The sequence below is a fragment of the Dendrobates tinctorius genome, unplaced genomic scaffold (genome assembly GCF_039654945.1).
Source record: "Dendrobates tinctorius isolate UK_male_01 unplaced genomic scaffold, ASM3965494v1 ptg000030l, whole genome shotgun sequence".
NCBI classification, from domain to species: domain Eukaryota; kingdom Metazoa; phylum Chordata; class Amphibia; order Anura; family Dendrobatidae; genus Dendrobates; species Dendrobates tinctorius.
Window position 1 is genome coordinate 20,318,707 of NW_027361698.1, and position 18,542 is coordinate 20,337,248.

Below are 18,542 nucleotides of genomic sequence, written 5' to 3' on the forward strand. Positions count from 1 at the left end.
TAAAGATAATTTTTAGGGATATATATGATTTAACATGTAGGGATTGCCTAGAAAACAGGGAATCTCTGATTGTGTTGCTGCTGTCGAACAGCCACGAGACATGCAGTCACGTGGGGCTCGAACATATTATTCAAGCACAACGAAGTCACTTGGTTAGCACCCAAGAATGCTTGCTCGGATAACACCTTAGCTGACCACGTACGCTAGTTATTATGTTATATCTAAAATGTGAAGTGCTGCTGAATATGTTGGCGCTATAGAAATAATTTTTTTTATTATTAATATTACATGCTTTGAGGATAATTGTCACTTTCCTGTAATGCATTAGCGTGCATGAAGGCATCTACTGTCAGTGTTTTAGAGGATGTACGGAGATGCAGGATTTTGAACAAAGCGTTTCTACTTATTCCTAACATTAAAACACCCTTTCATAGTGCTTTATGTTTTACGCATTTATTAGATTTGATATATGGTGTAACACGGTGGCATGATGTATAATATTCAGATTTTTTTTTTTTTATAAAATAAGCAAAACTTTTTATATTATTTTACTGTACAATTGATCAAGCTTGTATTTGTATTGTTTAGATCTCATATAATTAATACTACGATACATGAGGTCACAGAGGGGTTGGTTTTGTATCATAAAAAAAAAAAGAATTATGTAAAAGAAAACAGTCATTAAATTAGCGGTAAATAGAAGAGTTCAGTGATACAGCCTTACACAAAAGCTATTCAGTTTATGATTGGGCACTAAATTCAATGATGCAAGTGTCCTCACAAGTCCGTTATCCGAACGTTAGCACAGCTATGGCAGGACACCTGCTTGTAGTAGAGGAGCATCAACTCAGCTGCTTGACATCAAATCCTTGAAGCGGAATATTCCTTGTCATTCATCCTCAGCAAATTATGCACTAGTTTAACTGCTCAAATTTGAAATATGTTTTAAATAAATATGCCAGGGCAGCACTGGTTAAGATTACACTGCCACATATCCTTGATAAAATGCAAAGTGCTTTCTAATTATTCCCAAGAATATGGATCAGTAGGTTATACATGATACTAAATATCTGAAATCACTAATATAAAGACTGCTAAGTAACAATAATTATATGATTATTTTACAATTAAAAAAGTTAGAAAGTGTCATCATCTTTTGTATGTATACATTTAAGAGGTTATACAACCGAATAATTTTTTGAACTAGTAATTCTTGTCTTACTAATCCAATGCTGCGCTTGTGCCTCCTTCTGCACCATTTCCTGATCACTGAGCTCTAGTTACCGGTATATTGTGTAGATATGACATGTGAACAGGATTGTCAAAATTTGGCTTCAGCAGTGCCTGCTTTGGCTTTGACATGTCACTGATACAATACATATGGAGCTGTTAGCAGCACTCTCATATCGGCAGGATGTAAAGAACATAAACCAAGGAATCACACTTGGCAAAAATCCTCAACCATAAACAGATAGACAGCGTTCAAAAGGGGTAGAGAGATGAAAATGAACATTTTTGCCCAATGAATGATAGCAACTGAATGCAATGCATGATAGCTATGAATGTTCATTTTTCATCCATCTCACCACCCTTTTGGACGCTGTCTGTTCCGGTTTATGTCCCTGATGTAGTCATTAATTGTCTACAGTGGTAATTACTTGTAAGTTATAGCTGGAGCACAGTACACACAGACTGAGAAACGTTGGTGAGGTGTGTACTAAGCTCGCCTTACAAATTAGATGGCTGTTGGCAGAACAACAGTTCGGCCGATCATTCAGCCAGAAGTCATCTTGGACTGACTCTGCTTGGTCGGAGACATAAGAGCGCTCCTTTGTTCTGTACAAGAGAGCTTTTGCCAAAAATACCTTGTGGCACTGAACAATATGATTAGCAGTCTAAAATTGGACATGCCAAATCAATATTTTCACCAACAATAGCTTGATTTTGGCTCCCATACAACAAGATAGTCATCCAAAAGATAGCATAACCCAGTGGTGGATACAGCCCATTTAGTATTTCAGAAAAAAAGGAGTCAAGAAGACCATAATATGAGTACAGATATCCCATTGCAATTAATTTCTAAGATTATTTTGGCTATAAATCTGTGTGCCAATATCATGCATGCAGCAATGTGAAAAAGACTAGTGCACCGTTCATATGGTGCACCAATATTCAAAAATCTCCAAGTGTGCATACTCTTTATAACAATTAGTTATTATAACAATTCGTTAGTAACCCAGATTCTTACAGAATTGTAAAATGTAAACTTGCTTCACAGGATCTGCATTGAGAAGATTTGTCCCATAATATTGAGAAGTATCTACTGAACCAATACTTTAATTATTGCGTGAATGTGCAGAATTTCCCACTAGCTACCCTAAGGCTACATCTTCATGGAGAATTCTTAATCCTTTGTGTTTTGTGATCATTTCTCTCTTCCTCAAGTATTTTACCACATTTACTGTGTATAATTTAGTGATTATGGGGCTTCAACTCACTGTGTCTTGATTTAACCTGTTCTGACTCAGGGGACTGGTAACTACATCAGATGTACTGCCTAAAATAAGATGGATAAAGAGATTGTAGAATCAGCATAGCTTAAGAGAAATTCAACAGGACTTTAAAAGTGAAATGAGTCATTGTCACGTTAACTGGGGATTCCAGCCAAATAACATGCATAAAAGAGCTTTAAAAAGTACCGTAAGTGATAATACTTACTAATATTATTCTATTGGGCCAAATGTCTTCACTGGCAGGTAGTTACTCCATCCTGGCCACTTTGCTCAGATCACGTGCTGACAGAGGAACCATGGGACCAAAAACAGTGTGTGGAGGGCGACTGTGTGACCTGTGTCAAACAATGGACCATAATAAAAGCTGCTGGGACCCGGGATGGAGTAGCCACTTGACGAGTTTCAGTACCCAGCCTTATAACAATATATTAGAAAGTTATTTAAGTATTTAAAACTAATTTATGTATTTTTTTTGGCATTGAAACCCACTTAAAGCTTTATACATAAGCACATTTAGGACTCATAAGGGTTTTGCGTGGAAAAAGTCCTACATGATCAGCTGTTATTAGCCTGTGCAGTGTAGTATGTGCTCTATGTAATCAAAATAGAAAAAACAGAGTGTTCTTACAAGTTCAAGACGTCCATTCCCTTCTCTACTTTTTATCCACCATCTTGGGAGTGTTGGGAGGCTGAATAGTCATTAATAGCAGAAAGGTCCGTCCAAGATCAGTAAGCTAACCAATTTTCATCTAACGTGAATTTGCAATTTATACTCAAGTAGCAGTATAATTTATTTTAAAACAGGAGCCCGTGATGCCATTATATGCAGCCCCCCAACCATATGGACAGAAAAAAGCTTGTCTGACAAGTTAACTGTAGTGAGAAGCTACACAGATAAGAGTAGGGATAAGTAGCTGAGGAGCTGAGGAGCCAGGAGTGGCAAATTGCTAATGGTGTAGACATTTTTGGATGCCTCATACATACATCAGGAGAATGAGATCTCCAGGCCAATTTTGCACTTGAGAAAAGAGTATGTGAATTAGACAGAAGGATTTCGCTATAAAAACAGATTAAAAACATATGTGACATGCACAAGTGTGAACAAGTCGGTCAGACAGTGTTCACGCCACCCACTGGCTGAAACACAACAAGAAAACACAAAATGACAAATTTGCAAAAATACTCTGCAGTAAAAAATATGACAGTAATCAGCAAGTGCTGGATAACAAATACAGGGTATTTAATCGATACATTTTTTGCAAAAACTGTATAGCAAGCTGCTCCACCACGTCACGGTAACCCTTCACGGAGCAGTCCCTATCTAATGTATTTAAAACCTGAACATGTGAACAGTGTCTAAATGAACAGGCTACAGACAGGCACCCCCCAGTATGGGCTTGTGGTGCAAGGCAGCTCATTTATGTGCATGTCACACAAGAGAGGGGTGGGGTCTCCCAAAGCATGCTAAGCAAGGAAAAAATGGATTAAAAACATATGTGACATGCACAAGTGTGAACAAGTCGGATTTCGCTGTCTGCAGCTCGCTCCACTGCAACTTATGGGAGTTGTGAAACATTAGGCAGAAAGCAAAAAACCCAAAACATATTATAGAGCGTAAAGAGCATGAATTACCTCTTCATATTTAGGGTAAATTCAGACAGTTTAAGAGAATTTAGGATTTTACTGCAAAATCCACTGTAAAAATGGATTTAAAATACTCTGTATAAGTTTCCTACTGGTTTTACAGACTGTTTTGAGGACATGGCTGCGAACCAGTAGGATTTTGCTTACCTGTTTTTGTGAGTTTTCTGGAATAAAGACATTTTATGTTGAACTCTCTGGGATCCCTGCCTATCTGCCACTCTGTGAAAACTGCTGCACTACAGTATATACTTTTGATATACTATAGATGTCACAGAAGGTAATTCCGCTTTTAGTGCAGGGGACTTAACGCTTGTCCTACAGTTGTGCTCAATAGTTTACATACCAAGGCAGAATTTTTGCCTTCTTGGCCTTTTTTCCGAGAATATGAAAGATAACATCAAAACTTTTTCTCCACTCATGGTTAGTGGTTGGGTGAAGCCATTGATTGTCAAACTACTGTGTTTTAACTTTTTAAATCATAATGACAACCCAAAATATCCAAATGACCCTGATCAAAAGTTTATATGCTCTGGTGATTTTGGCCTGATAACATGCACAGAAGTTGACAGAAATGGGTTTGAATGGCTACTAAAGGTCTGAAAAAAGGCCAAGAAAGCAAAAATTCTGCCGGGGTATGTAAAATTTTGAGCACAACTGTATACATAACAGTGCATCAGCACTGCCATGTATAGAGAAAATTATGGTCTCCTATAAACGCCAGCTACACGCTTGCTTTACAGAACTGTCATGAAAAGAACGAAGGTCTTCAGCAGACTCCAGGCTGTCATGGCAACCCAATGGCACCCCGTGATAAGGCCTTGGGTGGGTCGATGGGAGCGCTGACTGATGCGTCCACCTTTTGGCACATATCAACTGCCATTGTCAGAGACTGGCAGCGGCATTTAGCCAGTTAACAGCTGCGGGCAGAGCAAAGCTGTTAGCAGTAGATGATGGATGATTAATTCAACAATCATCTACCGGGAAACTCAGGGACCTGACATATGACTGTACGTCATAATTTGTGAAAGAGATAACCATGTATTGTTTACACTGTTACCTTTACACAGGTTGGAATAGGGGGAAGTACATATGTACAAAACCCTCTGTACCACAATTTGGGTGAGGTAATGCTAAGGGTTATGCCCGGTTTTGAAGTTTGCACTGCAATTTCTTCTATTTATGCTTCTGGTTGTGGAAGCCAATGTAAGTATTTACAGTGGAGAAAAAAAGTATTTAGTCAGCTACCAATCGTGCAAGTTCTCGCACTTAAAAAGATAAGAGGCCTGTAATTGACATCATAGGTAGACCACAACTATGAGAGTCAAAATGAGAAAACAAATCCAGAAAATCACCTTGTCTGATTTGGCAAGATTACAGTGACTCGCGAAAGTATTCTGCTCCCTGGAACTTTTCAACCTTTTCCCACATATGATGCTTCAAACATAAAAATGCCAAATGTAAATTTTTGGTGAAGAATCAACAACAAGTGGGACACAATTGTGAAGTTGAACAAAATTTATTGGTTATTTTAAATTTATTTAAAATTTATTTATTATTAAAAGTGGCGCATGCAATATTATTGAGCCCCTTTAACTTAATACTTTATTGCACCACCTTTTGCTGCGATTACAGCTGCAAGTCGCTTGGGGTATGTCTCTATCAGTTTTGTACATCGAGAGACTGAAATTCTTGCCCAATCTTCCTTGGCAAACAGCTCGAGCTCAGTGAGGTTTGATGGAGATCGTTTGTGAACAGCAGTTTTCAGTTCTTTCCACAGATTCTCGATTGCATTCAGGTCTGGACTTTGACTTGGTCATTCAAACACCTGGATACATTTATTTGTGAACCATTCCATTGTAGATTTTGCTTTATGTTTGGGATCATTGTCTTGCTGGAAGACAAATCTCTGTTTCAGTGTCAGGTCTTTTGCAGACTCCAACAGGTTTTCTTCAAGAATGGTCCTGTTTTTGGCTCCATCCATCTTCCCATCAATTTTAACCATCTTCCCTGTCCCTGCTGAAGAAAAGCAGGCCCAAACCATGATGCTGCCACCACCATGTTTGACAGTGGGGATGGTGTGTTCAGGGTGATGAGCTGTGTATCCTTTTTCGCCAAACATACCGTTTGGCATTGTGGCCAAAAAGTTTGATTTTTGTTTCATCTGACCAGAGCACCTTCTTCCACGTGTTTGGTGTGTCTCCCTGGTGGCTTGTTGCAAACTTTAAACAACAGTTTTTATGGATATCTTTGAGAAATGGCTTTCTTCTTGCCACTCTTCCATAAAGGCCAGATTTGTGCAATGTACGACTGATTGTTGTCCTATGGACAGACTGTCCCGAATCAGCTGTAGATCTCTGCAGTTCATCCAGAGTGATCATGGGCCTCTTGGTTGCATCTCTGATCAGTCTTCTCCGTGTTTGAGATGAAAGTTTAGAGGGACGGCCGAGTCTTGGTAGATTTGTAGTGATATGATCCTCCTTTCATTTCAATATGATCGCTTGCACAGTGCTACTTGGGATGTTTAAAGTTTTAGAAATCATTTTGTATCCAAATCCGGCTTTAAACTTCTCCACAACAGTATCACGGATCTGCCTGTTGTGTTCCTTGGTCTACATGATGCTCTCTGTGCTTCAAACAGAGCCCTGAGACTGTCACAGAGCAGGTGCATTTATACGAAGACTTGATTACACACAGGTGGATTATATTTATCATTAGTCATTTAGGACAACATTGGATCATTTAGAGATCCATAATGAACTTCTGGAGTGAGTTTGCTGCACTGAAAGTAAAGGGGCCAAATAATATTGCACGCCCCCCTTTTCAGTTTTTGCATTTCCACAGAAATTTAAAATAACCAATAAATTTTGTCAACTTCACAATTGTGTACCACTTGTTGATTCTTCATCAAAAATTTACATTTGGTATCTTTATGTTTCAAACATGATATGTGTGAAAATGTTGAAAAGTTTCAGGGAGCCGAATACTTCCGCAATGCACTGTATTTTGCAAATTATGGTGGAAAATAAGTATTTGGTCATTAACAAAAGTTCATCTCAATATTTTGTTATATATCCTTTGCTAGCAATGACAGAGGTCAAACGTTTTGTGTAAGTCTTCATAAGGTTGGCACACACTGTTGGTGGTATGTTGACCCTTTGCTCCATGCAGATCTCCTCTAGAGCAGTGATGTTCTGGGCCTGTCGCTGGGCATCACAGACTTTCAAATCCCTTGAAAGGTTTTCTATGGGGTTGAGATCTGAAGACTAGCTAGGTCACTCCAAGACCTACATATGCTTCTTACAAAGCCACTCCTTCGTTGCCCTGGTGGAGTGCTTGAGATCATTATCATGCTGAAAGACCCATTCACGTTTCATCTTCAATACCCTTGCTGATGGATGAAGGTTTGCACTCATAATCTCACGATACATGGCCCCATTCATTCTTTCAAGTACACGGATCAGTCGTCCTGATCCCTTTGCATTGAAACATCCCCAAAGCATGATGTTGCCACCCCCATGCTTCACAGTAGGTATGGTGTTCTTTGGATGCAACTCAGCATTCTTTCTCCTCCAAACACGACGAGTTTTGTTTCTACCAAACAGTTCTACTTTGGTTTCATCAGACAATATGACATTCTCCCAATATTCTTCTCTCTAGCAAACTTCAGACGGGCTTGGAAATGTACTGGCTTAAGCAGGGGGACGCGTCTGGCACTGTAAGATCTGAGTCCCTGGCAGCGTAGTGTGTTACTGATGGTAGTCTTTGTTACGGTAGTCCAAGCTCTATTCATGTCATTCACTAGGTCCCCCCATGTGGTTCTGGGATTTTTGCTCACTGATCTTGTGATCATTTTGACCCCACGGGGTGAGATCTTGCGTGGTCTTGTATGGCTTCCATTTTCTTATTATTGCTCCCACAGTTGATTTCATCACACCAAGCTGCTTGCCTATTGCAGATTCAGTCTCCCCAGCCTGGTGCAGGGCTACAATTTTGTTTCTGGTGTACTTCAACAGCTCTTTGGTCTTCACCATAGTGGAGTTTGGAGTGTGACTATTTGAGGTTGTGGACAGGTGTCTATCATACTGATAATAAGTTCAAGGTGATGAGTGGAGTACAGAGCCTCTTAAAGAAGAAGTTACAGGCCTGTGAGGGACAGAAATCTTGCATGTTTTTAGGTGACCAAATACTTATTTTCCACCATAATTTGCAAAATAAATCTTGCCAAATCAGACAGGGTGATTTTCTGGATTTGCTTTTTTCATTTTGACTCTCATAGTTGTGGTCTACCTATGATGTCAATTACAGGCCTCTCTCATCTTTTTAAGTGGGAGAACTTGCACAATTGGTGGCTGACAAAATACTTTTTTCCCCCACTGTATAAACAGTTATGAGTTGGGATTATAGCTATGATCTTCTATGCATATACAGAAAGAAGAAAATAATTGTGTGATTTGTTGTCATTAGCATTTTTTTTAATGTTATTCTGAAGCATTTCCACGAATTCATAGATCCACTATTTTTTAATTGATGCCATCAGCTGGCATCAATTAGCTTCTGCTCTTCCAGGAAACCTTTTTTGATGAAAAAAACAGGGTAACTGTTCTGTTATGTTAAAGGGAATCTGTCACCCTTTTTTTGGCCTTTCACCTGCCGGCAAAGACATCGGGGGCTTATCTACAGCATTCTGTAATGCTGTACATATGCCTCCGATGTAACCTGAAAGAGAAGAAAAACACGTTATATTATACTCACGGAGGTGGGCGGTCCGGTCTGATGCGTCGGGAGAGGTTTGGCGCCTGCGCACTGCAGAATTGAGGGCAGAGAAATGCACCTGCGCCGGAGCCATTTCAGGACGGGAGAAGAGGACGTCATCACGTGAAGGGAGGCGCCGGACCGGACCGCAACACAGATCGGACCGGACCGCTCACCTCCGTGAGTATAATATAACGTGTTTTTCTTCTCTTTCAGGTTACATCGGAGGCTTATCTACAGCATTACAGAATGCTGTAGATAAGCCCCTGATGTCTATGCCGGCAGCTAATAGAGGAAAAAAAAGGGTGACAGATTCCCTTTAATAACTGAAGTCACTTAAAAAGAAAGATCAAAATAAAAAGCTTGACAGTTTTTTAAAAAAGGAAACAAGGCGCTGGACAGTACATAAGAACAAGAGAACTTAGCCTTGTTGAGCTTTACTTTGCACTCGTGAATTATTTCATCATTCAATTTCTTTTTTTTTTTTTTTTTTTACAAAGTTTTTTCTTTTAAAAAAAAAGAAAAAAAATCTTGCAAAGTTGCAAAGGAGGACAATGTACAAATGAATTTATAATAACAGCCTTTACTTTGACTCATATTCTGCTGTCTTCCACAAAATCAAAACCTGTCAATGCACTGTTATTAAATTCAATAAAGATTTCAGTTATGCAAATTCAAAGACATCATTAACTGGAATGCAAAGCAGGGCAAAAGCTGTCACAAATATCATTAGGACCATTTTTCTAAGTATTGCTGGTTTGTTTAATCCTCAGAATTAAAAAAAAAAATGTTTTCATCGGTTCTCTTTGGAATAAATCATGCAAAACTAATTAGCAAGTTAAGTCATTAAATTTAAATCTCCAAGCCATTCAGTGCTAATACATTGGTGCAACACTGCGCCAATAGCTTGTCCTCTTTCATTTTCTAATATTCAAAAAAGTATGTCACCTGCCATCAAACTTTTGCTCATTGTTCTGTTTCCACAAATAAATGTGGCTCCGCCTGGGTTTAGTGGAGCCTGAAATTAGAAGTGACAGCAATTCACTCCAACAAAATGAGCTTCCTCTCTGCCTGCGGTCCAAATCCCATTCATACCCCACAAACCCAACAGCCTAGCCAGTCTTGCTTGCCAAAAGAAGAAAATAGAGCAGGAGAGAGTACATGTGGCTGAGTTGCACAGAGGCGGGGAGGAACCTGCTGGTAGTCCTGTGCAGTCACATAAGGTCCTCACCTTCGCACTGCTGGTAGTCATTCTTTTCCCCTTCAGATGGCTCTGACACCTCTGAGGTGAGAACTTGGAGCATTTGCTTGCACTCCTGTAGCATAGCCACAACCTCTTGATTATTCATGATGACTGTTTCCCACTTGACTGTGAATTGAGTGTCCCTGGGTGCTCTATGATCAATGACCTAAGAGAAGGCACATATTCTGAATAAAAGGGATCTTTCAAGGTTGAGGTACCTGCGGAACAAAAGGGGAAAAGAGATGATTAACTAAAGCATCATCAATTCTAAGAGAAATTCAAGCTGCGGAGAGATAATGGAGGAAAGAGTACATGAAAACACAAGACGGCATCTGAGCACTTTATTGGAGAGTGTGAAATTACAGCAGGGTGCCTGACACACATGGGGATAAGAAACAGATCGAAAAGATAAGAGAATGAAAGAGATACAGAAATCTTGTCTTCTATAGAGGACCTGACACAAGTTCATTAACCATTTCTGATGACATCGTAGACTAGAAAGCAACCTGTTGATAAAGAGCTCCGGCCTGTTCTTTCGGGAGCACCTGCCCTTAAAAGCATGCCCATAACATATATAAAGAATTATTTTCTAGATTTATATATATCTATAAAACAGAATAATGTTTCAGTTAATGTATTTATTTTGTGATAGTTTATTATCTCTAGCCATCTATGACAGAAAAATAAAGAATAAGTACAGTATATACTGTATACATATGTGAGTGAAAAATATATCAAAAATATATGAAATGTTGTATACTTTGTGTTCTCATACGCTAATTAGCAAATTCTTCAGTCATTTCCAATCCTATACCAATTTACAAAAGGGCTTTAATATCCCATATATAGTATAAAAGTAATCAGAATTATCATTTATATTTGTGTGATTTTGTCTGCATGTGAAACTACGATGCTTTACAAAGATTATTATTATTAGAAATGATTGAATCTTTAGAAATTTGAATTTGCCAGGTTTGAGAAATGTTTCCAATAATTTGTTTTGTTGTGAATTGTAAAACAATGCAAAGCTTCCAACTGGCCTGAGATATGTGTAACATGTTGAGATTGCCTAAGAATGTATTCAACCCCTTTCAAGTTTTTTTTAATGCAAACACAAAATTAGTAATGTCAAAGTGACCTCACCATTGAAATGGATGGTAACCAGGTAGTAACATAACTCACTTTCCATGCTTTTCTAAAATTCAAATAACAGTGCAACAATTCTTCTTAGTCATTTATGATCACACAGGACTGTTCTGTGCAGAAGACTAACTGAAACTGACAATGTTGCTGTTGTGGCCTACGTTTGGTAGTACTTCTGCATGGACAGCTGATGTGAGTGGTGGTGCTGCTCCTACTGCTGATAAAAGGTTTCTAAATTCTTAGGCCAGTTTCACACTTCCGTTTTTGAACCATCAGTCAAAATCCGCCGTTTTTGCAAAAAAACGGATTCGCCATTTTTTTTGGCGGATCCGTTTTTTTCCCCATTGACTTGCATTACTGGCAGATCTTGACGGATGGCCATCCGTTGGATCCATTTTTTTGCGGATTCGTCAATTTTTTTGCGTCCGCCGAGATGCCAGGACGGACCATGTAACGTTTTTTCTACTGTAGGATCCGCATTTTTACACAGCGCATGCCCGGAGGAATGAAGTCAGGAGGAAATTTAACCCTGAAATCAATTCTGGCGGACAAAGAAAAAAAAATTCTCTCTCTCTCTCCTCTTCCCGGGCAGCGGTTCCTTTAAAATTCTTCATTCGGCAGATCCGTCAAAAAAACGGATCCGGTGGTATCCGTTCACATCAGTTAGGAATGGATCCGCTTTCCACCTTTTTGGCGGATTTTAACTGACACAAAAAACTGAAGTGTGAAAAAGGCCTTAGCTGTGATATGTTTTTCTTTTCTTTTACACCACCCCATCCATTGCATTTTTTTAATTTAACATACATTTTGTACAGTACTATAATTAACTTCTTACAATCTGTTCAACCCCAATCATTCAACCTTTTCCAAAAAATGTAACAAGAAATAGTTGGTAGGCATGTGCACATAGAGAAAGTAAAATGTGACAGCAGTCCACAGAACAGGTGTGGCGTGTACAGTTGTCAAGTTGGACTAGTAAAACAGATGTGCAAAAACAGACATATCTACATTTTATTTTCTTAAACAAAATTCAAACCCCTTCCAAAAAATGACATCTTACAAAACGCTAGGTAGGTACAAATCCAAAAAGCAACAAGGAGCTGAAATGGCGTACCGAACGTGGATAAAAATTTTGACTAGCAAAGCAGATATGTAAAAAAAAGTTGTTTGTGACACGCATACTTTGTGTGGTAGACAGTCACAGTTAAATGTCTGGATTTTGTATAATTTTTGTACTTTTAAAAAACAACAGTTCCACCCTTTACAAAAATGATTGCACAAGAAAAAAACTCACTACCTGTCTGACATTGATTTCAGATTTATTATTCTGTAAAAACATTGTCAGCTGGCTTGCTATTTTCAAAGTAGATTAAATTCATAGTGATTTAACCACATTAGGGGTTAGTACCAACATAAAGCCTGACCTACAGCCATTGAAAACAGTGCCAAAATATTATCCCTAATATGCCATCTAGATCTAAGGTACCTGGTATATAACATGTCCAACCATGGCATAAAAATGGGGTATGACAATTATGAGCACTTACATCAGAGGTGGTCTGCAGGATGTGGTCTCCCCAAGCGCCCCAGCGCGCGTTTCGTCCCTTCGTTAGATTCATGTGAGAATAATTGGAATGGCACATTTAAAGTAACAGACAAGAAATCATCACTTGGTTGGTTTATTGATTCAGGAGCAACGAGTCATATGACAAGTGACAAGAATTTCTTCACTGAACTTGATTTAGATAAGAAAGAAGCCATTTATCTTGCAGATGGAAGCAAAATAACTGCAGAAGGTATAGGACAAGGTATGCTAAACTGTTCAAACAAGTTCGGACAAGATTCAAAGATACTTGTACAGAATGTGTTGTATGTTCCAAAATTGGAAGGCGGATTGTTATCTGTGAAGCGTTTAATAGCCAATGGACTCACTGTAAAATTCAAAGACAATGAGTGTGCAATTCTAGCAGGAAACAAGGTGATAACCAATATCAAGGCAGATGAACAATTACATCATCTTGACACACCAAAGGAACAGATGAAGGTATGTACACATAATCACAAGAACTGTATTCACATGAGGCATAGACATCTAGGACACAGACACCACGACAGTATAAGGGAACTACAAAGAAAAGAATTGACAAAAGATCTAAAGATATCAGATTGCTCAATTACCGTAAGATGTGAATGTTGTATAAAATCTAAAGCCACAAGAATATCTATTCCAAAAGAAAATGAGATGAAAAGCAAAAGACCACTTGATTTGGTGCATACTGACGTATGTGGACCCATGAAAGTGACTACATCAGGAGGAAATAGATACATGGTGACTTCCATAGATGACTACTCAGGATACACAGTCACATTCTTAATTAAGAATAAAAGTGAAGTTTTTGATAAACTTGTAGACTATGTAACAAGGTCGAGTAACAAATTTCAAAGGAAGCCAATTGTCATCAGAAGTGATAATGGAGGTGAATTTACAGGTCACAAAATAGAAAACTACTTAAGACAAAATGGTATAGAACACCAGAAAACTGTATGTTCCGTACACACCTGAACAAAATGGAGCAGTAGAAAGGAAAAACAGAACTCTGACAGAAATGATGAGATGTATGCTGACAGATTCCAAACTAACAGAGAAATGTTGGGGTGAGGCAGCAATGACAGCTACATATCTACAAAACAGACTTTTTTCCAGAAAACTGAAGAAAACTCCATATGAACTGTGGCAAGGTATGAAACCAAGTGTCAATCATTTAAAAGTTTTTGAATGTAAAGTTTTTATATTCATTCCAACAGAAAAACATTCCACACTTCAAAACAGATCCATGCAGGGAATATTTGTTGGATATAGTGAAAATTGCAAGGGATACAGAATCCTAGATCCCAAAACAGTCACGGTGAGTAACAGTGTGACATTCATTAAGGATCTAAATGAAGACACTGTGATTTCAATTGACTCAAAAAATTAGAAAAACAGCAGTGACATAGCTGAAGAGGTGTCTGATGAGAAAATAGTTGAAATTGATGAATAACAGAATGAAAATGAAGAAATACAACTACAAACAGACACAGAACCAAGACGTTCAATGAGAGAAAACAAAGGTAAACCACCAAAACGTCTCTCATACAAGACAAGCACAATTAAAATTTATGAACCTACCTCTTGGGAAGACATATCTAAACTCCCTAAAGAAGAAGTTAATAAATGGATAGAAGCAACAGAAACAGAAATGAAATCCATGCATGACAAATACATGGACACTGACAGATTTACCAGAAGGAAGAAAAGCCATAGGATATAAATGGATTTTTAAAGTAAAATAGCAAACAGATGGCACACCTGAAAGATACCGAGCAAGACTCGTAGCTAAAGGGTATTCTCAAAAATATGGAGAAGACTATGATGAGATATTTGCTCCAGTTGTCAAACATACTACAATAAGAACTTTACTTATAGTTGCAGCAATGAAACAGATGGAACTGATACATCTGGATGTAAAGACAGAATTTTTGAATGGAGATTTAACAGCAGACATTTACATGGAACAACCTCCAGGATTCAAAGACGAAAGAAACCCAAACAAAGTTTGCAAACTACAGAAAAGCATATATGGTTTAAAGCAAGCAGCTAAAGCGTGGAATGACAAAATCACAGAAGTACTTACAAATGAAAATTTTCAAAGAAACAAAGCTGATCCATGCCTGTACACAAAAAGGCTGATGAATAGATGTATTTATGTACTCATATATGTAGATGACATTTTGATTTGTTCTGAACAAGAAAGGGATAAAGAAAACATTCTAAAAGTCCTGAAGCGACATTTCAAAATCAAAGACTTGGGAAATGTGAAACAGTACCTAAGAATACAGATAGAAAGAGAAGATGGAAGTTTCCTACTGAATCAAAATCACATGATTCAAGACATAGCAGAAAAATTTGGATTGAAGGATGCAAAAACAGTAAAGTCTCCAATGGAAACTAATTATCTTAAAGAGATGAATAGTGAGAAAAATATGCTACCAAATAATGAAGACTACAGAACAGCAATAGGAAAACTACTGTATCTAGTGACTGTTACAAGGCCAGACATCGCAGCAGTAGGAATCCTGAGTAGAAAGGTGTCAAAACCAAATAAAGCTGACTGGAATGCTGTGAAGAGAGTAATGCGTTATTTAAAAGGAACCAGCAAAGTTAAGCTCAAACTACCCACAAGTGATAATTGCATTTTAACAGGATACGCTGATGCAGATTGGGCTGGAGATTCAACTGACAGAAGATCTACCAGTGGACATATTTACTTCCTCTCAGGTGGACCAATAAGTAGGACAAGTAGGAAACAGTCAATTGTGACACTGTCTTCAACAGAAGCAGAGTATGTTGCCGCAGAACATGCAAGTCAAGAAGTTCTGTGGTTAAGACAATTGTTGACAGACTTAGGTGTTGTGAATTTCCTGGCTCAGACTTCTGAGCCGAAGCTCCCCCTGCTCCCTCCGGTGGATACTGGAGGTAGTGGAGCTGGCCAGATTGACAGAGGTCGGCCACCTGATGATGATGACGATTGGAGATCTGGGGTTACTGATTGGAGTATTTAAGTCTGCAGACTTCCGTCAATCCCAGCTGGTGATTGCTTTCCTGTGCATTCTGAGGTCTGATGTCTACTGCCCTGATCCTGCATTGTTCAGCTAAGTGGTTATTTGCTAATCCTTTGCATCTGATCTGTTTTTGTCTCTCTCTGCTTGTTGTGCGGGTTCAGCTTGCTCCTCTGGGGGCTGTGCTGGACCACCACTCCATATGTTACAGCCTGTGTCAGTTTGTTCAGTCCCCTGTTATATTGGTCTCTTTTGCTTTGCTTCCAGTTCATACCGGAGTGCTGATGTAGTGGGGGAGAAGTCGTGTGACTTCATTGTTTTTTGTACATCAGACGTGTTGGATTTTTCAGGGTTTTTGCGTGATTGCAGACAGTGTCTTTCCTTTCCTGTCTAGTCAGTTTGGGCCCCTCATTTGCTCAGTCTATTTTTCTGCTTGCATTTGTGTTTCATCTTATCTCACCGACAATATATGTTTGGGGGCTATCTATTCCTTTTAGGGTCTGCTCCGGGGCAGTTTAGATTTCACCTTTCTTGCTTTAGGCTTAGTTAGCTCTCCGGCTGTGCCGAGGCGTCTAGGGCATCGTAGGTATGCTCCACAGCTACTGCTAGTTGTGTGGATAGGATTAGGGGTCTGCAATCCGCTTAGTTACCAACCTCTCTGGTTTTCTGGTGGCTTAGTCTGTTTCTGCCATCCTCCTCGGTGACCCATTCATACCACTTAGGACAACCACAGTTGGAACCGACAAAATTGAAAGAGGACAATCAAGGATGTCTTGTTCTTGCTCAGATGGAAAGAGTCAATCCAAGAACCAAGCATATTGATATCAAGTATCATTTTTTGAGAGATAATCAGGAACAAGGAGTCTTGAAGTTAGAATATTGTCCTACTGAAGAAATGACAGCAGACATCTTCACGAAGGCGTTGAATGCTGATAAACACCAGAGACTAATAAAAAGTTGGGTTTTATTGAATAAGTCCTTACTGTTGAGAAAGGGTGTTGGCATATGCAACAGAAATGGACATATTGTTTATGTAAAGGAGGACAGGGCCGGCTCCAGGTTTTTGAGTGCTCCGGGCGAAAGAGTCTCAATGACTCCCCCCCTTTAACACATACCACGATTCATGCCGTGTGGCATCCGTGGTGCTGGCCAAAAAACCAACATGTCTCCGTGTGGATCACACGGACACGCATGTGATCCACAAGGACACACGCTCTGTGGCAAAACATGCTCATGTGAAGGAGGCTATTGATTAGTAGTGTACGTATGAAGGAAAGATGAGAAAGAAAGGAAGAACAGAGAGAAAGAAAGAACAGAGAGAAAGAGAAAGAAAGAACAGAGAGAAAAAAGAGGGGAAAGAAAGAACAGAGAAAGAGAGTAACACAGAGAAAGAAAGGAAGAACAGAGAGAGAGAAAAAAACAGAGAGAAATAAAGATTAGAGAGAGAAAGAAAGAGTGGACAGAAAAAGGAACAGAGAGAGAAAAAAGAAAGAGGAGAAAGAACAGAGAGGTAGAGAGAAAGAAAGAGAAAGAAAGAACAGAGAAAGAAAGAAAAGTAAAGAAAGAGGGGAAAGAAAGAAAGAATAAAGAGAAAGAAAGAAAAGCGAGAGAAAGAGAGGAAAGAAAGAACAGAGAGAGAAAAAGAACAGAGACAAAGAAAGAACAGAGAGAAAGAAAGAAAAGAGAGAAAGAGAGGAAAGAAAGAACAGAGAGAAAGAAAGAAAGAGGGGAAAGAGAAAGAAAGAATGATCAGAGGGAAAGAACAGACAGAAAGAGAAAGAAAGAGGGGAAAGAAAGAAAGAACAGAGATAGAGAAAGAGGGGAAAGAAAGACCAGAGAGAAAGAAAGAAAAAGAACAGAGAGAAAGAAAGTGTCGACAGAAAAAAGAACAGAGAGAAAAAGAAAGAGGGGAAAAAAGAACAGAGAGGGATAGAGAAAGAAAGAGGGGAAGAAAGAACAAAGTAGGAGAAAGAAAGAACAGAGAGAGAGAAAGAAAGTTGGGAAAGAAAGATGGCAAAGAAAGAACAGAGAGAGAGAAAAAGAAAGAAAAGAGAGAGAGAAAGAGGAAAGAAAGAACGGAGAAAGAGAGAAAGATAAAGAAAGAAAGAGGTGAAAGAAAGAGAACAGGAAGAAAAAGAACAGAGAAAGAAAGAACAGAGAGAAAGAAAGATTCTATAGAGATACCATAGCAGCCCGGCTCCCATTGTAGTGCCCACCTGAGCCTCCCAATGCAGGACATATCATGATCCACTCACATGGCCGACATCCCCTAGTCCAAGGCGATCCCGCTGTTCACGCTGTCGGAGGACACGATGATGGATCTGAAGCATTCCCTGAAGTGCCTCCATGGTTCCGTCACAATCTCCTCCCAACTCCCAACATTACCTCATTTCCGGTCAGTTTCCAGCACGACACTTCCGGCAGAAAGTCACGTGCGAATTTTAAAGTGCTCCTCGGGGCTCCGCCATGTACTCCTGTGTCCGTGGGAAAAATAAACTCCCGGCTGGGGCAGTCTCTCTCTCTCAAAATCGGGACTGTCCGGCTGGACCTGGGACGGTTGAGAGGCATGAATGCTCCCCACCATACACCTCACACACGCACAGCTCCGCTCAGTACACTTCCGGCTCTGCTCCCCACACCTTTTACAC

The 18,542-nt window shown here is 39.3% G+C and overlaps 1 protein-coding gene across 7 annotated transcripts in view; it reads right to left on the minus strand.

Moving 5' to 3' along the window:
- Positions 1-18,542, minus strand: part of ALPK1 (alpha kinase 1) — a 268,067-nt gene that overhangs the window by 157,836 nt on the left and 91,689 nt on the right. For all 7 annotated transcript variants that reach the window (XM_073571946.1, XM_073571943.1, XM_073571947.1 and 4 more), the window contains one exon: positions 10,141-10,370. In XM_073571946.1, coding sequence (XP_073428047.1) covers positions 10,141-10,258 — 118 coding nt within the window. In that variant the 5' untranslated portion in view covers positions 10,259-10,370. The remainder of the gene's footprint in view (positions 1-10,140; positions 10,371-18,542) is intronic.